General features: G+C 38.3%; 1 protein-coding gene across 6 annotated transcripts in view; it reads right to left on the bottom strand.

Annotated features, from left to right (window-relative positions):
- The window catches only part of LDB3 (LIM domain binding 3), a 120,246-nt gene that overhangs the window by 33,952 nt on the left and 61,320 nt on the right, over positions 1-24,974 (bottom strand). For 4 of the 6 annotated variants that reach the window (XM_032191386.1, XM_032191388.1, XM_032191389.1 and 1 more), the window contains exons 6-8: positions 19,142-19,345; positions 13,603-13,772; positions 12,631-12,667 (exon numbers count right to left, since the gene is read on the bottom strand). In XM_032191386.1, coding sequence (XP_032047277.1) covers positions 12,631-12,667; positions 13,603-13,772; positions 19,142-19,345 — 411 coding nt within the window. Of the gene's footprint in view, positions 1-6,425; positions 7,315-12,630; positions 12,668-13,602; positions 13,773-19,141; positions 19,346-22,986; positions 23,010-24,974 lie in introns of those variants that run through there. The other 2 variants (XM_032191391.1, XM_032191390.1) reach the window with 2 other exon arrangements.

The following is a 24,974-nucleotide window of genomic DNA, read 5'->3' as shown; positions in this document are numbered from 1 at the left end:
ATCTAGGGAGAAACTTGTATGAAAGTTATTTCCTAATTGTCTTCCAAACATTTTTTGCCTTGAAGGCATGAGATACTGATACTCTTGGCATCTGTACACTGAGCTACATTAACTGCTGTTCTGATCCAGAAGGCATTTTCTAGCTTTCTGTGTTTGCAGCTAGGAATTTTTCTATAGACACATGAATACAAAATCATTGAGATGGCTTCCCCCCAAGCTATATCTTTGTAACTGTAACAAACTATTATTTTAACGAAGACACCACAAGACACACACACACAAAAACATAAGCAGTTAACTGGAGAGGACAGAAGATGACTATCATGCTGGTTTAGTTGAAACTTTAGCTTGGGATCAGAAAAAAAGGAATAGAAGAAGAGCTAGTCTCTCTTTTTCAGCCACTGTAGTTAAGAATGTGAGCAGCCCACGCCAAAACAATCACAATATATCCTGCTAGTACGTCTGCTTTTCAAAACAGGGAAATACATTTCTCCCAGAAGGTATCCTGGTTTGTGCAGACAGTGCCACAGAATAGGAAAAGCATTGCCATATATTCAGTGAAAAAAAACAGCCAACTCATTCTCAACAGGTAGTATGAAACTCAGTCAAAGCAGCTCACTACATCACAGTAAGTACCTCCTATGGATGCATTTTAGTGGCATCTATGTATGCTGTTACATCAAGCATTCAAATAATAAATACATCTAGAAATACGGCAGCATCTGCGTTTGTGAAAGGGAAGATAACTTGTCCAAGATTTATGTATGGACATTTGGCATGCAAGTATGTACTCCAATGTATCTTATTGGAAAACTCAGCACTTAAATAAGAACAAAGACTGTAAAATCCTGAATCTATGGAACAATTTAAGCTTGTGTATTTTTGAGCTCAAAAGCTATGGCAGATCGTTTTCCCATATCTCGGCCTTAATTCTGTAATCAGATCTATCTGAACAGTTCCCTCTAACTTTTTAGAACCCCGCTGGTAAAGCACAAACATCTGCCAGCAGGCACCTGAACACAGGATCAGAACTTTCAGTTTGTGTTTGTGCACTTCTTTGTCTAGAGTGCTCACAGGTTCACCTATTGTACACTGGAAGCGATTCCCCAATCACTGAAGCATTCTCTCTCATCACAACTTCATATTGCTCCAGGGCAGCTGAGAGCAAAACAAGAACTCATTGATCTCACTGTCCGCTGGCAGTTTTTAGAGCCAATTTTTAATTTGTGCACATTAATGGTGAGAAACTTCATACTTTCTCTACACAGCATTTTCATCCATTTGAAGGTGCATTAGTGCATCTTATCTGCTTGGTTCCTGAACCAAGTAACTAAGTGGTGTGAGTTACAGCAGTTGTCTTTTTTTTTTTTTTTTTTTTCTTTTCTCTCTCCTCTCTAGAATGTGGAGTACATTTTATTTCACAGATTCCCTTAAGGGTTTTCTTACCTTCCCTCTCTCTTATTTGTAATCACATAACATTTTGGTGGTCAACAACAACAATTGTTTACATGGTAATGAACTATTAGGAAACAGTTAGTATTTAGCATAATTCTGCTGACATGAATGCAATTTAGAAAAGCGGAATAAGAGGAAGCAGTGCCAGTGCTGTGCCATCAGCCAGTTCTCCAGCTTGTCCTAAACAACGCTCTGTGGACTAGTCAGAATCCACAGACTGCAGCTCGGGACCTTGGGCTTACTCATGCCTATTGGAAAGTTGCTACATGCAAGAATTGCTTTTTCCTTGTTGGACTGAAGGCAATGGCAGAAAACAGAGTACAGTAAGAGATGAAGGCAGTGCTGTGCACTGGTATTTTGATTAGCCATCGGCATCAGTGGAAGGATGCATACAGGCATCTCTAAATTTGCACAGAAGGAACAAAAGTAATGTGAATTTCTGTCCATGCTGAAATGCGGACAGGAACATGCAGAAGAGTGAGATGGTAAAGAAAAGATTTTAAAATATAGTTCACTACACCCACACACAAAAGTGAATCTTGAGCTTTGACAAGATCTGTTAGCTTATGCCTTACTTTCTATATTTTGAGAAAGATTTCATTGTATTTGCTTGTTTCAGCCAGAGGCCTCACTCTTTCACCTTTAAGCAAGTGCATTCAACTGGATACAGCAGACCTAATGGCTCCTATCTTTGATCAATGGATTCTACAGAGAACTGGCTTGGAAACAAGGAATTTGTGGTCCCTAAATTCACTTCTCCCACAGAACTTCAAGGAGTATTTGCAATGTTTTGAGAAGACAATTGATCAATTTTCCCTTCTGGTTTCACTCCAACATTCCATAGAAACAATTGAGTTTATTCACTATTTCTACGTTTTTGTCACGCTTCAGGCACTAAAAGGTGAGTGAGAATCTGAATAAAATGATGTATTTATTTAGTGTAGTAATCATGGAATGGCTCTATGATTCTGTGATAACTGCACTAAGTAAATACCCTGTTTTACTCTGATCCTCACTCACCTTTTAGTAATGATCCTTAAACATGAAAAAAAAAAAAAAAAAAAAAACACACCAAAAACACACAAAAGCTAACCACAGAAGCCTGCTTTATTTTTGTGTGCTGTTGTAGAAAAACAAGCTACATCCTTCAGAAGGACTTTTGCTAATCTGCCTAGCATAAAGATAGGAAGTTTTTGACTGCTGGTAAGTCAGCAAGGTGAACCATTGCAAATTCTGGCAAATGAAGGAAAGGAGGTGAAGGCACCTTAGCTTATCTCAGTGGTATCAGATGGCTTTGTTAAGCAGAACAAAGAACGTTACTGTGCTTGGGAGTAAATTTTTGCCAATTTTTTACAAATACTGCAGAAGGCGGCTGATTAAAGGAAGCCATCGTGTGGTATGACCAAGATCTACTACTGTCATGTACTGTGCCAAAATTCTAACTTTTTACATTTGCAAAGTGGAATTTGTTCATATGTCCCTTTGTTTTCTGAAGGTATAATGGTCACTGAAGCCCATGGTAGCCACTGCTAAAGAAGTCACAGAATCACTTATTCCCTGCAGGAACCTGAGCGTGCAAGTGCTAAGTCGGTCACCCCTTCCTGTCCATGAAGGCTTCAGACAGCTCTGTGAAACATGTTTGACTTCTCAGAGGTGATAAAGTATTCCCTAAAATATCTGTACCTTACTACTACTGAAGATATACTCCACAATTGTACATAATGATAAACTGCAATGGAGAGAAAATGACCTCTATTTTAACATAGCAAAAAAATTTCTTCTCCTACCCATACAGGCAGGCCTGAAAAGAGGGAGGCAAGGAAGGGAGCCACAGAACCTTCCTTCTCTTGCAATTTTTTCATGCACAGAAGGAAGAGAGGTCAAGTTCTCATGCCTGCTTACTTAAAGGCACACTCTTGCCACGTCCCATCAGCATGCACTGCATGCAGTCAGTACTCCTGCTGCAAACTAAGCGCTGTAAGAGGTGAGGAGGAGGCCATTTGGGTAGAGGACAAGGCAGCAGTATTCAGGAAAAGGGTTAGTTTAGATCAAACGGTCTTATACCACAGCAGAAGATGAGCATTTCCCTGTGTCATAACCAGACAAGCAGATTTACCTGGAAGGCCTTTTGGTTTTGATTTCCTAGTGGCATCAGCTTTGCTGTATCTTCATTAAATGCTTCTAACACTAAGCTTTACTGGCAGTATTGCAAAGGGCCGGGTACTAATATCACTATCCACGTACTACATTTTACTATACCTATTGACATGAAGATTATTTAGAAGACACTATTGTCACCAGCCCAGTGTCATTTGCTCAGCAAAATAGTCATGGTTCAGAATACCTTTAACCTGGGAGAGGTATGCCTGCCCCTCATCAAAGGTAATTGGAGGTGTTACATGACTCATTACTCTTCAGTGGGGAACCTAGTCTGAGCCTTACGTTCACTAAGACTAGTTCTTCTAGGTGAAACAGCAGACTCCCACAAATGGTCAAGAAGCACTGGAAGATGGGGTTGGTTGATCAGGAGTGACATACAATGAGATAAGCCTGGACAGATTAGAAATGGGACATAACCAGGCCAGCCCTGACCTTTAGCCATAGCAAAGCTAGTGGTTTGTCAAAGCTACTGATGAATTCTCACCAGATCTAAGCCTGTCACAGCCTCCAGCAATGCGATGTAATAGAATGACAAATGCAGCCCAGTTTCTCCACGTTACAGAAAAGCCTGCCTCCTCCCCAGGAAGGAAAAACAAGGCCTGTTAATAATTACACAAGGAAATAAATGTAACATTCATTTCTGGGGCCCTAAGATCACCATGACAATGTAAGAGCAGATTTTTGAGGTGTAAGAGTTAAGCAACTACAAAGCAAAATATAAAGAAGCTGGAGAGAAAAAAATTGACTGAGTTTAATTAATGAAATTCAACAGTTGGGAGATTGTTTTTTGAAGGGGATTGGACTAAGCAGTAGAAATACACCGTGGTAAACAATCTTGCATTAGGGATTAATAACAACACCTTCACAAAAAGGTCTTCTGGTCTTGCATTTAAAAAGGTTTAAAACTTACCAACTACTGACGATTTTTTCTATTACTTTTTTTTTTTTTTCCTGTGCTTACATAAAGAACTGAAATTCTACAAGCTTGTAGAGCATTTAGATTCTATTTTCTAGCCTCCAGGGAAACTGGTCATACCTGTATCTCTTTATGAGTGAGTACATGGTATATATGCACTGCTTATTATTAAATCTACAGAAGCAAAGGTAAGATGTCCCTTAATTACATTTGCATTAATTTCATACCTAACCAAACTATGCTTTTCTGATCATTAAAAGGTATCTTTAAAAGTAACATTAAACAAACACTCATACATAATATAGACACTTTGTTTTTAATCATATTACATGCAGTAGGTGGATTTGAAATAAATAGTATCCATGTTCGGTTCATAAAACATTAAGGATACACAACTCTAAGTGAAAACTCTCTCATGTACTTATTCAGAAAACCATTTAATTTGGTTGAAAGATACAACTGGATGATTTTCTACTCAAGTACATCTGTTGTTTAAGAAAAAAGTGAACTATGTTGATATTTTAAATTTCACCACAATTTTCCACACAGAAATAAAATTTACCAACTCCTGAGTTGATGTCTGATCTAAGCAACACTCAGAAAAAGTTAAAATGTTGCTCTTATTTTATGCAGTTCTATTATGCTGATTTTCCACAGATGCTAGTGAGATAAGATCAGAATATGTTTGCATTCCCATAAGGAAAATATAAATGAATGTTGTACATTAAATAGCATGTTTACTGAATTGCTATGGTACTTATATATAAAAAAAGTGCATTTTATAATGAAATACTGCCCATGTGATCTTAAGTAATACTCAAACATCTGTTTTTTTGTGTGTGTGTGTTTTTTTTTTTGTTTTGTTTTTAAATGTCAGCTAGTTGTGCTTTTTTTTATTAATATTATTCTTTAAACACTCATGTATTTGGTTGATTTATGCATAATCCTCTGTGATTAGGAGCTTTTCCTGCCCACAAAATGAGAGTTTAAGTGTGCCTTGTTTTTGTACTGCCTGTTGATATAAATTGCAGATGCTTGAAATCAGTGAAAAGTGTAAGATTTTCAATTGCATACTTTAATCCCTTTGATCAGAATTACTGCTACCGGATAAAGGCACCTAATCTGCAGTTTAAAGAATTTTATCAAAAAAAAAATTCCTTAACTGGGCTGTAGGCAGGGCTGCAACATAACTAACCCTCCGTTGCTGAAGGAGAGACCTGTGCTTTATCACCAGCAACTTCTGCTTCAATCACTGCTAAGGATTCCTAATGCAGATTGCTGTAAGGGTTAACATCAACTGTTTCTATGGAAACTGTAAATGCAGTTTAATTGAGTTGCATTTAATGATCAGAATATAAACTAGACAGGGAAGTGATACTTGACTTGGTGTACTTTATACAGAAACGTGGGGGGCTTTTGGATAGACGTGCTGCATTTTGACTGACACAGTTTAAAACTGAAGCGTTGCTGTAATGCTGAAACAAAGATCCCACTCCAAGCACCACATATTAACGTGGTACTTTTGCTGTGTGCACGTTAATGCATTATTGCCAAAGAACGCATAGCATTCAAATGGATGCCTGTGATGGCATCATCAACAGGTTGTCACCTAGCGTCTCCCAATGATGCCATGCTCTCATTCACAGCTAAGAATGTATTTGCTCATTTATGTTGCTGTTTTTCCAACTACTTTGTCAGGTTTATTCTAATTCAGATAATTTAAAAGGTCAGTAAGAACTACGGGTAATAGGCAAAAGCTTTTTGATCAAATTTTCTTTTGTGGAAAGATGATTTTTTTTCAGTTATTTTTTCAAAACAGAATAAAGTACTGTGTAAAACAGGCACATAATTATTTTAGTTTTAAATCCTTTTATTTCAGATAAAGCATGGTGCTATATACAGAAAAATGTGGGTCAAAGCAAGAACAATACAGAATGGGCAACACATTTCTTAAAACTTACAAGATGCTTTTAAAAGCTTCAGTGCACCAACAGTAATGTATATTCTTCACACTCCTAAACATATCTAGGAAGAAGTCCTGAACAACCACATTCTATCTCTATCTTTCATCTAATGACAAATTCAGGTTTCAAACAAATCTTACAGCAATGGTTTTGGCAAATAATTTTTGCTAGCATAATATATTGAAGAAAAATAACATTGCTAATGTCTTATTTCAAACAGTATCATTCAACTACGCAAATTAAGCACGCTGTATGTTTAGCAAACTCTAGGCTAGGCTCAGTCAGCTTTCCTTTTCCTCTTGCTTTCTCCTATTTAACTATCTTTACAGCCTCAGAAAAATTCATTAAAAACCTAATTCCTCACCCTAAAGTAAATCTGCTTTCCTCTCATTTTCTCCTATAATCTAAGTCAAGAAAGTACAATAGTAATCTTTTCCTTCTATCTGTATATTGAAGTTACACTGAACATCATGAAGGACAAAAGCTAATCTATTTTGTATCAAAGAACATGAACAGGGTTGTATGGTTATTTTTACTTTCGGTGACAGTGAGTGGATTCCAGGCTAACAACAGAAATCTATCAAAGACAGGCACTCAGAGAAAACCCCTAGCAATAAGTCTTTCCTGTATGTGTGTGACACTCTTAGGCTCTAACTCAGGACAGCAGTTAATTCTTTACTGTAATTCTCTGTTTCACATATTTGCCCGCTAAATGTGGGCTTTTAACTTTTAACATTAAGGATTTGCGCCGACAGGCCGTGATGCCAGTTGCGCAATTTGGCAAAGCGTGGGCTGTTACGTTCCGTTTCAAACCTTTCCCTGTGGCATGAAGAAAGAGAGAGAGAGAAAGACAGAGACAGAGAGAGAGAAAGACAGAGAAGAAAGGAGGGAGAAAGAAAGGGGTTAGGGAACATGACTACTACTCCCCTGCCTTACAACTAGGGCAATGGCAATTTATTTGGATTTTTTCACAGCTTTCAAATCAGCGCAAAGAAGGCTGGGCGATCCTTTTTAGACTGCATATGAAGTGTTTTGCAGTTGTTCATTTCTGAGAAGTAACTTGATATAACTTCATATTCTGTGCCTTTTGTTTCGTATTACAGGGCTGCTTTTGCTAGAAATGCAGTGTAATCCCAGTGTTTTCCTGCCAGTGGGTTCTCTCAGCTCTTCATTCCCCAACCCAAGCAGTCAGTGAAAGTTAATTCAGTACAAGAGCAAAATCAATGCAATATTTTCCATTCTGTAGTATCTAGGTCAATGTGAATATAAGTATAGATAGATACATTGATACATTTACCTCCTGCTGTCCTGTAATCAGCCACAGGTTTCAGCAGTACTTTCTATAGGTTTTCTCAATAGGAGTGAATATAAGCATTGACAGTAGCATAAATATTCCTGGCCATTTGATGAAGAGCAGAATGAAGTGGGATTTTAAGAATCACAGTCCTGTGAAGTGTCAACCACCTCTTGTGAATACCTTTGTCTACAGACTGAGGCACTTGAGCAAGTTGTAAGCAATGTTCAGCACCTCTCAGAGCTTAAACTTTTCTAGATGTTCTAGAGTTTGAATTCAGGTTTTGCAAATAGAAAGCTGGAGGAAGATGACATGGGATGAGAGCACAGTCAAGGAGATGTATATCAAACAGAATGGAAAATGTTATTTGCAAATGTATTTGTTTCATTGCAAACAAGTAATTTTCCCTTCATTATTTAAACCCCAAATGCAAGGCAACCATGTTAATGCAGCAGAACTCGAGAGCAAAATCAGCCAGACAGAAAGGAACAGACCAGGCTGGTTTTAATCCTCAGTCTGAATATAGCACAAGACAATAAACAGAGTAAATGTCAACAAATTCACTGATATTTCTAATTCGTCTTTCTAAATCTAAGGGAATCATGGTGTATGGCTTTTTGAATCATCTTTTATATTTTGAAGTAATTAAAAAAGTATTTCTCACTGAAATGCTAAAACTTCATGGTGGCGTTTTTTCAAGTTACATTGGAACATACTAGTTACAGTGGGTCTTACATTAAATTTAAGAATTCCCTTACTGCTTCAAAGATAAACCTCTCCATTCAAGAAAGCAGTATTAAGAAACATCTGCCTGACTTGAAATGGATATCATCTTTCTGGAAAGCATTTCCTAACAATCATCACAACAGCAAACTAATGTTTTTATAGCAAGGTATAACTGTATGCATGCCTTCAAAATAGCTGTAACACAAACAAAAGGCTGTCATGCACTACACTCGTTAGCATTAACAGAAAGGAATACTCTGCCACCTGAAGATTCCTAAGCTTTTTAGGTTCTGTTCAGAGAGTGCGTCAAGAAGTTGGAAGGAGCAAGTGACAATACCCTGCCCAAAGTAAGCTGTATGTTCTTTTTTCAAGCATTTGAAAGAAATCTTTGGCATTATATGCTGCCTACATTGAAGAACTGACACAGGGAGAGAGAAGAAAGCACCAGAGAAGGATTGCTCACAGTATGCTCTAGGGCCAAAGTTCTCCATTCTAGCTGTGTAAGTTTTGGAAAATAAAGTGTCGCCCACCCCCCCCAATGGCAAAACAGTTCAGGATCAATGCAACATTGAATTATGCAAGACTGTTGTACTGTGGTGGGAGAGGAGAGTTCAAGCATGAATTTTGTGCATCTGACACAGGTCCTTCTATCCTTTACAAAACCCACATTGGCAGAGGACCCTACCAAAAGATGGAGCAGATAGGAACCAATAAACCTGAGAAAACATACAATGGACCCATGCATAGCCAGGACTATTGCTAAACAAAGTCCAGAGGTGGAGCAGGTACAATGCTTGAGGCAAGCACCGCACCATCATTAGGCTATCAGTCTGCTAAGCTATCAGTGTGCTAGATAGGAGGCCCCTGCAGAGCTCATACCCATGGCACTGTGCCACTGCATAACTACCCAATATATTCCCTTCTGCCTCTGCTACCCAATGAGTGTCCTTCAATTTCTCTAGGTAATGCAGCTGTGCCTACATACATTCAAAATCATTACTGTCCTCGTGAGAGGAAGAAAAAAAAAAAGGACAACACACACTGATACCTCAACACTACAGAAAACATGCACTGTACAGCAGATATAGTCATGTACTTTAAATTACCTCACTGTCTTAAACATATCCAATACCATGTTAATTCCCAATACCTAGTATCTTCCAAACCCACAGACAACAGCTAGAAAGATTGCTTCTTTACGAGAGTATGTTACTGTCAGATGCATGCAGGGGAACTGTTAGGTTCAGTACAACATCTTAAATCCCACCATAGTAAGGATTTGGATGTGTACTATTACATCAAAGCATGTAATGCACAACACATTCACTACGAATTAGGCTTGCACATTTGAGGGAAGAAATGAATCTACAAGGGATGTAACATCAAGCCTGATACTCAGACACCCAGCCATGAACTTCAGTGAACTGCAGTGGAAGGTTTATAGCAGACATAAACTGAAAGTAAACGTATGTTTACCGGATGTTCTCTGGATACTCAGTACCCTGAGCTGGTGGAAGGGGATGGGGAGCAGGAAGTGGCCCTCTTTATCCATGAAGAACTGGTTGGTGACCTGCTACGGCACTTAGATGTGCACAAGTCGATGGGGCCGGATGGGATCCACCCAAGGGTACTGAGGGAACTGGCAGAGGAGCTGGCCAAGCCACTGTCCATCATTTATCAGCAGTCCTGGCTATCAGGGGAGGTCCCAATCGACTGGCGGCTAGCAAATGTGACGCCCATCTACAAGAAGGGCCGGAGGGCAGACCCGGGAAACTACAGGCCTGTCAGTTTGACCTCAGTGCCAGGGAAGCTCATGGAGCAGATCCTCCTGAGAGTCATCATGCAGCACTTGCAGGGGAAGCAGGCGATCAGGCCCAGTCAGCATGGCTTTATGAAAGGCAGGTCATGCCTGACGAACCTGATCTCCTTCTATGACAGAGTGACGCGCTGGGTGGATGAGGGAAAGGCTGTGGATGTGGTCTACCTTGACTTCAGCAAGGCTTTTGACACCGTCTCCCACAGCATTCTCCTCAAGAAACTGGCTGCTCTTGGCTTGGACTGGCGCACGCTTCGTTGGGTTAGAAACTGGCTGGATAGCCGGGCCCAAAGAGTCGTGGTGAATGGAGCCAAGTCCAGTTGGAGGCCAGTCACTAGTGGCGTCCCCCAGGGCTCGGTGCTGGGGCCGGTCCTCTTTAATATCTTCATCGATGATCTGGACGAGGGCATCGAGTGCACCCTCAGTAAGTTCGCAGATGACACCAAGTTAGGTGCGTGTGTCGATCTGCTTGAGGGTAGGAAAGCTCTGCAGGAGGATCTGGATAGGCTGCACCGATGGGCTGAGGTCAACTGCATGAAGTTCAACAAGGCCAAGTGCCGGGTCCTGCACCTGGGGCGCAATAACCCCAAGCAGAGCTACAGGCTGGGAGAGGAATGGTTGGAAAGCTGCCAGGCAGAGAAGGACCTGGGAGTGATGGTGGATAGTCAGCTGAATATGAGCCAGCAGTGTGCTCAGGTGGCCAAGAAGGCCAACGGCATCCTGGCTTGTATCAGGAACAGCGTGACCAGCAGGGCTAGGGAGGTGATCATCCCCCTGTACTCAGCTCTGGTGAGGCCGCACCTCGAGTACTGTGTTCAGTTTTGGGCCCCTCGCTACAAGAAGGACATCGAGGTGCTTGAGCGGGTGCAGAGAAGGGCGACGAAGCTGGTGAGGGGCCTGGAGAACAAGTCCTACAAGGAGCGGCTGAGGGAGCTGGGCTTGTTCAGCCTGGAGAAGAGGAGGCTCAGGGGCGACCTTATCACTCTCTATGGGTACCTCAAGGGAGGCTGTAGCGAGGTGGGGGTTGGCCTGTTCTCCCACGTGCCTGGTGACAGGACGAGGGGGAATGGGCTTAAGTTGAGCCAGGGGAGTTTTAGGTTAGATGTTAGGAAGAACTTCTTCACTGAAAGGGTTGTGAGGCATTGGAACAGGCTGCCCAGGGAAGTGGTGGAGTCACCATCCCTGGAAGTCTTCAAAAGACGCTTAGATGTAGAGCTTAGGGATATGGTTTAGTGGAGGGCTGTTAGCGTTAGGTTGGAGGTTGGACTCGATGACCTTGAGGTCTCTTCCAACCTAGAAAATTCTGTGATTCTGTGATTCTGTATTGTATTTTCACCGGGATGATGACAGACATCTTTCTCACTGACTCAATGTTTGTAACTTGCTCTGTGATCAAAAGCTCAAAGCCTTTATGAAAGACACGCAGCAGTAAAAAGAAGAAAAAGAAAAGTAGTAGTAGGAAAAAACAAACAAACAAACAAAAATGCGAGTATCAAAAACACATCACAAGCCAGCCAGCGTATTAGAGAAGCTACCATGATATAGGGATTTTAAGTATGCAAACAGAAAATTAGGCTGCATGCAGGATGCTCCAATTAAACTTCAATTTTTAAGCTGTGCAAAAGAATCACTAATAAGTCTATTTCCTGGCCATGTAGGACAACATAAGGTGATCACTGGTCTTTAATTCCTTGTTATCTCTCTGAGCATACCCATTTTATCAGCATTATTGTTAGGTCCTAAAAGACAAATACATTTCTCCACTAGCAAAAGCAGTCCTGTGCCTCTATATTCTACAGGTTTGGGTTGCACTAATTTCAGACAAAACATAAGCGAATGGTTATGGATATGGATGGAAACAACTCCTTTACTGTATCATTCCAGATGAATCGGATAGCAGTCAGGATCATCCAAATAAATTGCACATAAGTTTCAATGCTATCACAACATTATGTATTTTCATACAGTTACACCATCAAGCAGTTACACAGGGCTTGGTCTTAGGATCTCATTGCATTCACACACCCAGTAAAGTACACGGAAATTGCATGTGCAGAGAGCTTTCAGATCTGAAATCACACTGTTTGTACCATCTTTCCTAAATACATGCCAGTTTGTTACCCTTTTCATTCAAATTATTCTCATTGATAGCATTTTAATTTTAGTGACATTTAAGCAAAAGTGTAAAAAGTATTTTAAGACAAGAAAATAGTTGTATATGCTTGTATTAATGCTGTTTTAAAACATTATTTGGTTATCAATAAAGAGAATGCCATATTTTTCACAGGGAGTGTCTTACCTTGATCTCCTCAGGGCTTCCTCATCTGGATCTTGCACTGCAGATAAAAAGGGTTGCAGTTAGAAAAAGAATGAAAAAAAGAACGAAAGAATTGACTTTATGATAAAATTACAAGTTCTTTAGAAGAGTATCAAAACCCTGTCTAAAGGTACACCCATGCTGACTTTGCAGCAGTAGGTTTTATAACAGTGGGAAGAGGAGCTAGAAGCAGGATGTTAGGGGGAAAGTGGCTATTACAAGTACTTTCTCATTCATTTATTAGCGGTGTTTCACAGCTGTAGGCAATGATCCTACAGAGAGGGTCTGCTGTTTTGTCAGAAAGCATCAGAGACGGCAGCACATTTATACAAAGAGAAAATAAGTATTTCCCTGTGATATGGGAAACTGAACTGCCTTCTCTCTAGATCAGAAACAAGATCTGAGGTTAGTTACCAGGTGATCAGAAAAACATTTCCATAGTCAATAAGCAGCAAAGTTCAAGCTCCCATTACATTCACAGCAGATCCAGGTTTACATAAAAAGCTGACACAGAACCATTTGTATGATGCAAATGATGATCCATGATTTTTTTGACCTTAGGAAGTAACTTCTATAAAAGACTGTGACAGGAGAACTAAGTTATCTTTTTTCTAATGAACTGACTGCTTTGTTTGTCTAAAATGCTGAAAAGTGAAAGATTACTCTGCATAGATTTGATTTGTAAATATGAAGAATTTCGGCGTCACAGATGTTCTTCTACTGAGAGCCTTGGCAGATCAAATAATTTGCTTCTTAAAGCAAAGGTGAGATGTAACACTTCGATTTCATAGTTCCTTTTAGTTACATACAGGGCTCTCAGATCTTAGCTCTCACTGAAAATAACTACAAGCAGGACGTGAATTGTCCTGGACTATTGGTCACTAATACTGGTGCAAGAAAATAAAGGCATAATCTAAAATTAGAATGATGGGGGTGTTTTGATATTTGACTTACTGTACTCCGTTCCAGTCATCTGGGCAAGGATGCGGAAAGACTTAGACTGCAGATTGGCAGAACGGCGGCCCCAGTCTTCAGTTTCATCTTCAGGCTTGTTCTGAGTTTTAAGCACAGCCTGATACACCGGAGAGGCACTGTCTACGTGAGGATCTTTAATAGGAAGGGTACTGCAATTCAGAAAGTGAAATGTTGTGAAACAGCACATGGTAACTTTCATCTCAACCTCACTCTGGTCTTACAGCTTCTTGTCCAAAATAACAGCAATCTAAAGCAAAGCTTTGAAAATATCACTTTTAATTAAAAATACATAGATCAATATTAGGTGAGTTAACAGAGATTATAACTCTGAAATGACCTGCTATCACTCAAACTGTATATTCAAAACTATGTGAAAATACATGGAAATGTCTGTTCATGATTCCTCAGCCAATGCAGCCACAAGCTTATGGTGGTTATAACAATGTGTGATGGTAAAGGAGACTATGCCAGTCAAAACTATTTATTTCTCTGAGCATTCTTGTCCAATATCATTTCTTACAAAAACAGCTTCATTTTGATATTATGTTTTGTTATAGTTTTGAGACAGAGTACTTTAAGGTGGCATTTAGAAATAGAAAACATATTTCATTATAGAAGTAATATAATAGGCTTTTGCATTTTTTTCCAGAGATCATTATTCTTAGCCAAAATTCTGAATTAAACATCCAGCTGCCACAACGCTAGATTCATCATTTACTAAGCTTGTGAAACACAAGAAATCTTGACTTGTACTCAAGATTTCCATACATATTTTATATCTAAAATCTTCAGCAGCAGAACATACCTCAGGCTCTTACAATGTCCTTAATTGCCTTGAATAGTGATATATCCAGAAACTTCCAGTTTTGCACACGTAAACCAAAAGCTACAAAACTCTGTAGCACAAATGAGGTAAGCTCCGTTTGATTAATAATGCAAGCGAGAAATAGACTTATTAAAAGCTTTTTCATTTCTGTGAAAATAATTTCTGCATAGCACAGTTTAAATAGTGACAAACTGCAGAAATATACAGCGAGGGAATGATGTATGCAGTCATATAGTAATTTGACTCCATGCCTTCTGTAAATACAAGGTCTATTTCTGCAGCAAGTGATTTACTGTAACTGGTTTAATGTGCTATTCCATGTAGAGCTTTGCAAGAAGCATGCTAAACTTCACAAAAACTGAGCAATGACTCTAAAACATGAAGGGCCATATGGTCCAACTAAGTCAGTGCTATAAAGTTCAGGGAGCTGTCACCTGCTGTAAAAGTTGCTTCTGTGCTTCAGGCTCAAACTTGGAATTCTTTGATGCCATTTTGCAGAGAAAATCTACAGGGAACTAGTTTTTGTGCTTTGAAAGTATGAGAAAAATCAAGAAAAAGCCCCAAAGTATGTCTGGTATTCTACAAACAACAAAAAGTTACACTAATAAAAACATATTACCAGGCAATGCCTTAAATATCTGTACTTCCCAGCTGACACACATTTCTACTTCACATTGCATAACATCAGCTGCTTTAATGGATTTGCACCTGACAATACCATAGATGCATTCTTCAGGTAAGACTGCAGGGGGGGGTTCAAAAACATGATGCGTGCTTACATATGGACTTGCAGCACAGGCAATACAGGGTTGTATCATGCCCCAACTCCTTAGGACTATTTTTTTTTTTTTTTAATAAAAGGAGTATTTATATTCCTTATAACTCCTGAATATGCCAACTTCTCACTTTCTTGAGGGCCCGCTGGGCACAATCAACAGTTCCTTTCCTTTTGTGTTTCAGTACGGTTACCTACATGGTAGAGTGTAGCTTAGGGGAAACAAAAAAAAAAAAAAAAAAACACAAAACAAAAACCTAAATAGGAATCTTCAGTTCAAGATCTGAAAAAAAAGTTCCCCCAAAGCAGTCCCAGTTTTTCAACTTTCCCTTTCTTCAGGCATTTGTCTTAGTATTGACTAAGCATGCAGGATCTTTTGTCTTCTTACTGTCCTAGGTGACTGCTTTTATCTGGCCAACAGTTAATATAATCTTACACTTGCAATTTAATGCTGCTGAAGTTTAAAAAACTGCTGGATATGATAACAAATTTCACAACTGCAGACTGCTGCAGACTGGATAATAAACAACTACATAAATAATAGTGCTGATTTCAACCATGGACTACTGTGGCAACAATGGTATGCAAACCACAGACAGTTCAAATTCCTTTCTTTAAATACTCTAGCTAAAATGCTTTATTCTTATATTATGACCAGTATACAAAGAAGCTGTTTAAAAGTGTATGTATAGATATGCCATTTGCATAAATGTAGTTAAAACAAAACAAAACAAAAAACACCTCTAGAGCCTAGATCACAAATTTTACAGCAGTAACATGTGGCATTAATACGACATATTAATATCTTTGTGGTAGATGATTAAGGCAGGAAATGGAGCTTGGTGAATTAACCTTCCCTAGCAAAGTGAAATATGCTCCTATAAATTGAACTGGATTAATGCAATACAGTGGAACATTTCCAACTCTGTCTTTAATGCAGCAGGCCTCTTTCTTTTTCTAAAATTGTAATTATATTGCAGATGAATAACTAGGACATATGAGCCACTCAGCATGGAAGTGCAAAACACAGAGAATCGCTAATTATAAGCACTTCATAAAGCTAAATGTGACAGTTGACTCTTAGAAATAGCCGGATGATATACATAACAATGTTAATAAGTAGCTCTTATACCTCTTGTTAATTTTTTTTTTTTTTCCATCTGGGTGTGCATGTGCAGAAATATCATGCATCTTTAAGCACATTACCTCAAACTGATGTTACTGAAAAAAAAAAATCTGCCCTAAGGAGTTAGATCTTTTGAAGGTTTTTCATACAATCTCCTAAAATACTACAGTAGGGTTTGACAAAAAAACTCTCCCTTTTCCACATCATCATAGAGGTCAGGTATTATTAATACTAAAATGATCTTTAAAGACAGTCAAACCTCTTTGCATAAGTACAAATGTGATTTTATCTTGCACTTGGGTATAAACCGTGGCTTACCATGTGAATCGCTTCCTGGAATCATTACTCAGTTTTAATTTGGCCAAGTTGATAACTGGTAAGTAAAAACACAGGAAGGACTATGGAGTTCTATAGCTAACATAAGCATTCAACAAAATACTGTGACATAATATATTAGACCGATTATACCTAATAATTAAAGTTCTGAGAGGTAAAAACAAAAAACCAAACAATTCCTGCAGGTTGGTAAATCACGCAGCCAAGTTGACTTATTGTAAAAAACACTAGACTTTACTTAGTTTGTATGATCACATTATTGATTCTGCTACTGGAACTGTTAGATCTTAATCCTCATAAAATTGTTGGATTTACATCTGCTTACAAAAATCGTGAATTTGGCTGAAACTGCCTAATGGAATTCAGAAGAGGTTTGACAGAGATGTACTTGAAATACCTAACCACAATGTTTTATTGCAACCAACTCTTGGTTCTTGGTATATCAAAATCAACTGTAACAAAGCAGCATAGAATAAGAAAAGACATGAAGTCAGGACAGTTAAACAGTGCTACCTTCAAGCTCCAGCATGAGGTCTGAGTTAAGTGCAGTGTAGTTTATAAGCTTTCCTTTAAGTTCTCCTTGGTGGCCCAGTATATGTGGGTTATTCTCTAAGCAACATACACACGATGCTGATCTCCCTGTCAGGAAGCATCACTGATTTCAAATGGTCAAGCTGCAGAATGAATCCTTATCCTAATTCTAATGACACTGATAACAAAAGTAAACAGTCTTTTGCCTGCCAAAAAGATCCTTTGGATCTTCAGTGCAAGTACACTTACTGTCTTACATACTGCCTCGTGGCTTCAGGACTTACCAATAATGTAATGCTAAAAGCCCAAAGAAGAGTAAGTGCCAAGACCACATTATAGGCAGAGAATTGAGACCAAATGAATCAGTACATAATTTGGTCTGCTTTTATATGACAAGCTTCTCATACAATTATTTCTGCATTAAGCAAGCTCTTATCTCAGACTTGATCAACTAGCAAACTAAAGAGTATCCTCAGTTTCCACTGCAAATTAAAGTTCAGAATAACACAAATGTTGAAGCAACACCTTAAAGAAATGAGTTACGTGTTTGATCAAATGATTGCAGGTCAGTTAATGGGTAGGCTGTTGTTACATCAACAAGAACCCTGCCTTTGTATTATTAACACAGCATTCTAAATCTAGATATAATCTACTGAGAAGAACAAAAAATAAGTTACAAAACAGGCTGTAACACACAACACAACAGATTTAAAGAGTTTCCTGCACCTGACTGAATGTAGAGATAGAAACACCGGTTTCCTCTGGAGTCAAGTGAATGTTAGGCTTGTGAGACAAATTTTTAAGCATTAAAGTACTATTTGCGTTATATAATGCCATAACATTTTACAGAAAATACCAATATATCAATCCATGCCTATGAAGGATGTGAACCATTACAAAAACCACAGTCACAATTTCTTTCCTTGTACTTCGCTAATTGGAAATATGGGTCTACTTACACCTGTGGAGATTCACTGAGCTATGGTCAACATGAACAAAAGGTTGAGAGGAAAGAGTACTCCTCTCAATTAGGGAGAGTCATGATAAACACAATGAAATAATATCAGTGCAGAAGAATTAGTGAAATAAAAAGTCTAAAAAATAGAAAAGAAATGGCCAGTAGAAGGGAACACAAGCAAATACATGAAGTATCTGCATTTTGAATAAGGCTGCAGCTAGCATTTAAAAGAAATTATGTTTGTGTGTGTTGCTGTACCTATATTTTGGTGTCATGTGATAAGTAGTTAAGTTCTGTTTTAGGTAGAAAGAAACTTGATAAGAAAGAAACAGCACTACATTCATGCCACATATAATTTCAGTTAAGCCATAAGAAATGTGGATAAGTTTATCAGATAAGAATAGCCGAAATATGCACTAGAAAAGCAAAATTATTAAAGATCAATGGATTTTGCCATAGTCCAAAGGATACCAAAGCATATGCATAAGACATATGCATATGTACAATATGTAATCTAGGGATAGGGATAATACAGAACATTCTGTTCTGAAGAATAAAACAGTAGACAGTACTAAATAAATATGTTGCATTCTTTATGTATCAATCAAGACCCCATCCCCTCCTTTTTTTTTTAAATCTATGCACATTAATACAGTGGTTATTACAAAGCATGGTCATGATAAGTGTAAAGTCATCTAACTTCATATATAGTGCACCGAATATATTTTGGTGGGGTTTACCATTTCTAGGAAGAATACTAAAAATAATTGTTACATTTTCTAATTATCCACCCTTTTAACTTCAAAATAATAAAATGATTTCAAGCGCTATCTAGAATTGATTTGTATTTTTCACGGATAAGATACTCCAGAAAAAAGAGTCAAGGAAGAGCTGTTGTCATGCACATAGGGGTTATTAGGCGCATCATGCAGAGGAAGAACATTTTACATAAAGAAATAATCTTACCCAGCAAATTCTCCACCTTGGGCTTGTGCCTGGCCTGCAATTGCATCCATGATAGCATCTTGGGAATACATGCTGATCGGAGTGTTATACTGGGCATGAATTATAGTAGCCTTGCCGCCTAGGCCTTTCACCTCAATGGGTTTGTGTGTAGACAGGGCAGAGTCCTTCAGGACATTGGGGTTGAAACGCTCCGTGAACTCCGTACTGGGTTATGCAAGAGTGAGGTTCAAAAGGGAAGGGAGAGAAGAAAGGAAAAAGGTGTGATAGTTAAGTGGGAGAAAAAGCACCAAGAGAGGAGTGTGCATGTGTACTCATGGCATCTCACCACAAAAGCTTCTGTTCAGAGAATAAGAGAAAACATAATAACAAGTAACAGCTCAAAGCTGGCTGCGCTCACGGATGGCATTTTTGTGTTGGCTCGCAAATGTGCTAACAGAAAAAAAGGTGAGAGTTGTCACTTTCCAAAAAAAAAAAGCATGAAAAATCCCTATTTGTATTATTTACAGATATTAAAATTATATTCTTACATGAATATATACATGTAAGTGTATACATACATATACGTGCACACCTGTATATATCCATACCCACGGATGCATGTATGTACTTGAGAGAATTCCCAGTGAAGGGTCTTACAAAGTGCTAGGAAGTACAATGGGGTGAACAGATGTCAGCTTCACTATTATTTGGAAGGTTACAGTGTTTTTTCTCAACATGATTAATCATAGTGAAATTTAGTACTCAAAGCTTTTAATGTTCAAAGCTCTTTTTGTGGACTCTAAATTAATCTGCACAAAATCTGCAGATGGCCAAGGCATTGCTGTAATGTGACAAATGCTCAGTCTCAAATCAAACTACCTCACACTGCAATCAATGGGATAATTCCAATTGGAGGGTGTAGCCATCTTTTTTCCAGGGGCTTCATTTACAAGGAAGGGCATTTATTTGAGAAACTGAACCGTGAGCAAGATAACTGGAGTTCCCATAGCAATAGGAAGAGCCAGTTTAATGCCAGACTCCCACCAAATTGCACCTGGGTTCCTTGTACCGCCTAGCTGTATATTGTCACAGTCCTAGAGTGAGGACTGAGGATTGTCTGGAGTTTTAACGGATCATCTAGATCTCAGCTGTCAGTCACTGAAGTAACTGCTCTTCTCTAAACTGTGGGAGATAAGATTAATATCCAGTCTGCTGTTCTTATCTTGCCAACAGCAGGACAATGTCAGCAGTATAGATTCTGGATGCTCACCAGAACTGAGCAAAACAGAGTCTGTCCTTTGAGAAACACAGGTATGTCACAAAGGTTTCATTTTGAACTGAGCCAAAAGCTAGAAGTGGATATATTCCACCCCCTCCCATCCCATCCCCCCCCCAAATCTTATTTTTATGATTACTTATTTTTAAATTATTTATATATATATAAATTTATAAATTATAAATGAAAATATTTATTATTTTATATAAGCATACATTTTATTTATATTTATAATTTATATATTTATATATATTTATATGTTAATATTACTATATTTTTAAGATTATTTATTTTTAAATCAAGTTTCATTTTCAGTTTAAAACTACTAGATCATAAGTTTATCAGCCAGTATTACATCTTGCTGAATTTCTTCCTGTGACTGAACAACATCAGCTCTGGTCATGGAACAAGCGTGTTCCTGTCTGTCATGGGTTAGCCACAGGGGGTGTTTGAGTATTAAATCCAAACCATCAACTCTGCATGTAGGAAAATGGAAAATCAAGTCGGGCTGGCAGCCATCTGGCTTAGTTTTCTGGTGATTATGAAAGGTGCTGTGCCACCCCTGAATCCAGCCAGAGGACTCCGTTATGCTTTCAGCTTTTTTAGTGGTGGGATGCCCTGATTGAAGATGGGCAGTAGGATAGATATGATTACACGACTCAAAACGACTTGATAGAACATTACAGCAACATGCTCAAGAAACAGAAACCGAGATACACACATGCTGTATTACAGCCAGAGCTTTCAATTACACGCACCACTGTAAGGGAGGGAAACAAGAAGCTGCATTATGTTTGCAGGGCAAAGTGAAAATCATCTTTTTACAGAGACATTTTCACATTTAAGATGTCCCTTCATTAGCTATTTTCAACTATGACAATATTATTATTATATAAAAAAATCATCTGTTGAAACGTGATGTGCAAAGATGTGCAATCTGTTATACTCCTGACCTTCCAGCATGCACATGCCTTACTCTAACAATGGTATCTCTTTTCTTTGTAATACCCTCCACAATCACCTGATCTTTAGGAACACAAAGGTCCTTGAGATCTGGAATTCAGTGTTTTCTTTTCCACATACTATTAGACATATCGAAGAGATTCTAAACCCAAGATCAGATAAGACTATGAATGAAAAGACAGAGGTTGAATTTGCCACTTCTAAAGAATAACGTTCAAAACAATTGGCTTCCACAATCACATAAATAAAAGCTACTAACCTTAGAATAGCCTAAGCTTTCCTAACAACAATAGTCATAGTGATTTAGCCTTTGACTCATGGTATTTAAACAGTTTCAGTGATGCCTTCCAATAGTTTTAGTCATATTACATGTACCAAGGCAAAACTTTTACTGAAGTCAACAAGATTCCCATAAAACCAATAAAAAAGCTACAGATTTTCAGCTGCAGAGCTTTCATTATAACCCTGGAAGTAAACAGAAGGCATGAATACTTGTAAGGGATGCTGTGCTCCAGGACAAAGTGGCAGAAGTAAGATCCTACAGACAGCCGGAGCAAATGTCCGAAGTGACCGGGATTTTTCTGCTAAGCTGGAAAAGGACTATTGATGATGCAGAAAAATGAATGCCAAAGAAAGTAAGATAGTAACACCTCTGTAATGTGACTTCTGCTTTCCAATACAAGTGTAACAATAATTATCAATGTAAATTGGCAAGAACTTCATTTGTCCAAAGGAGCTACATCATATGCAGGACATCACTCTCACACCTCATAAAATCAACTGAGAATGCCAGACCAGTGTAAATTATATGCATTAAATATTATTTCAACTGTATGTCTTCTACTGCTTCTAACCTTCTCTTTTCAGTTTAAATTTGACATTTAACTAAGACCATTATTTATTTTAAGCTGAATTTAGCCCAGTCTCTTCAGCAATTTCTTAACAACACTCAGTTCAGAGACAGAGGCAGGAATGTGGAGAGAATCCTCTGCCCTTGCCCTAGGAAACCAAAGATCAGAGCTGAGGACTCCGTGAACTTCCCTAAATACAGCAGATAAATCACAACTTCAAATCAGTGGTGTCTTCTTATTTGGGGAACACTGTTACTCAGGTCAATTACTTTTTAGATCTTTTCAATATCAGTATCTAGTACAAACTTAAATGTGAATTTCAGTGGAGTGGGCCTTCAGAAATTAACTTAATACTTACGCACAAATATACATCGCTAATAACATATCAAAAAAGGCTTTGATAAGGCTCCCCAAATCCTGAAGGCATGAAGATTCTTTAAAAAGTTAGGAGGAATCCAATCCTGACTGTAGAGATGAAAAAATCTGAAAGTATTTATAAGAACTAAGCAAACACAGATGCTAACTCCATTTGCTGTATTAGAACATTACCATGAATGCCAAACACATCATGTGCTTAGAACATAGCACCACTGGACAGCAGTGGTAGCGTATGACACTTGCCATAACAACAAGATTATTTAAAAAAAAAAAAAAAAGCAATACTTTTAAGCAAAACACAGCAGGAACACAAGGGATCATGCTACCCCAGAAAGCAAATCTTCACACATAGAACGTATTCACACGAATACTTGGCACTGTATAGAAGTGATACTAACTTGGAAGTGGTGTTGGTTATAACCTAAAAGAAGAGAAAAAGAACAAACAACATCAAAAACAACTAAACAGAAAATAGCAATAGTTTTTAGAGTGCAAAGGGCAAAAGGTATTTACAGAAGCTTACTAAAGCTTTATTTTCAGACCACCTACAAACAAGAGCAAAAAGCAAATGCATGCCTGAGAACCCCAACATGATTAAAAAAGGAAAAAATGCAGGGATTATAGTTTATCCACCAGGACTTAGCAAGGTACCATGGCATTTTGGCTGACCCTTGAACATGATTTTATTGCTGTGCATCCCTGAATGTGTTGTTGTCAAAGTCTATGGTAGAAAAAAAAAAGAAAAAAAAATATTGGCAGAGTATATTCTCATCTGACAATACCAAATGAGTTGCAGAGATCATCCTTTTCCTTCAGATACTAAATATTCAGGGGTGAAGTTTGTTCTCCTGCCATCCTCAGAATTGCTATTGCAAGATTGACTTTTTTTGTCTTTTACTTGCTGGAAAATACCCAAAGAATGTTTTAAGTCTAAACCTAAAGAATATGCCTTTATATTTAACAACTTCTTGGCTTAAAGTTGACTGCACCTACATTATGCCAACAGTGGTGTAAGCCAATTAATTTCTGCATAGTCATTCCTAATTTTCTGCACATGAAATGAAGACAGATTCCATGGATTCTGGTATTCTAATTTGGCTATCCAAATCTGAACGTTTTATTCCATGTGTTACATACAAAGTATGAAGAAAAAATCTGGTCATCCTATATTCTGCTTCACTCCATAAATAAGAAGAGACTCTGATTTGCATGGTCATTCCTAAGGAACACAATACCAGGCTCAAAATGTAGACCTTATGCAGGCCAAAGCTTGAAGCAATGAAGATAGCACGCTCAGAAGGTAGTATTATATTATTGGCAAGTAACTCTTTCTTTTAGATGGAAAAATAGCTTTAACAGGCTGCAATATTTTTTCCCTTAGTTTCTTCAAAACTTAGATAACTAATTTTTTGCTCTTATTCTTGGATGAAGAGTAATTTATCATAGGTTGAACAAAATAAAAAGGAAGAGAGTCCAGCATCAGTTAATAAACATTTCTTCCTATTTAGCTGCACAGAATGCTGTTGACAGAACCGGGCACTGAACCTTCCAACTTGCTGCTGTAACATTGCTGGATCTGGAGTGGATCTGGGATTGATACAAACCACTGAACAGCAATATTAGAGTGGCATTCAAACTGGATTTGGCTCTTTCTGCTTTTGTCTTGGGGAACCTTTGATATACTGCCTTTATATATATACACACACACAGTCCTTTTACAATTGGCTCATCCTGTTGCATTTTTCATGAGTGAAAAATACTCTAATGAGACAAAGCTGCAGTAAAGGATTTGCACTTCTGCATTTCGATGGAAAAGCGATCACAGATCACCCTCTACAATTACTGTTCTACAGCCTCTCAGATTCAGGAATATTCTTCTAACTTTATAAACCCTATGTTAAACCAAATATATCAGTCTGTTACAGGAACCAGCAGAGCTATATTAGGAACAAACTGCAGCCTGTAAGCACCTCAATGATCCTATATCCATTTTAGGTACCTACAGGACAGCTGGACACTCATTTACAATGAAACATGGTGTAACAGTATCATTTTCTGAAGTGGACTCTGATGGCTGCTTTAATCCTCTAATCCAGGTCTCTGCCTTGCACGTACAGGTACACTTCAAAGGCAGAACTGTAGGGTCCTTAAGACAGGCCATAATGACAGGAACCACTTATATGCACGTAAAAATATGTCTATAGATAAAAAAAACCATTACATCCACACACTAGGAACAGCTCAACAGCCCCATATCTCAGGAAAGATTCTTTTAGACGTGAAGTCGTTAATCATTTCCTTCAAAATGAGCACAGCTTTCCTTCTCTTTATGTTCAGTGTGCAATGAGAAAAACCTCTCCAGTTCAGAGCCACACACTATTTTGGC

This window comes from Aythya fuligula, chromosome 7 (genome assembly GCF_009819795.1).
Source record: "Aythya fuligula isolate bAytFul2 chromosome 7, bAytFul2.pri, whole genome shotgun sequence".
Lineage (NCBI taxonomy): Eukaryota > Metazoa > Chordata > Aves > Anseriformes > Anatidae > Aythya > Aythya fuligula.
This window is presented reverse-complemented; position numbering and strand designations above follow the sequence as displayed.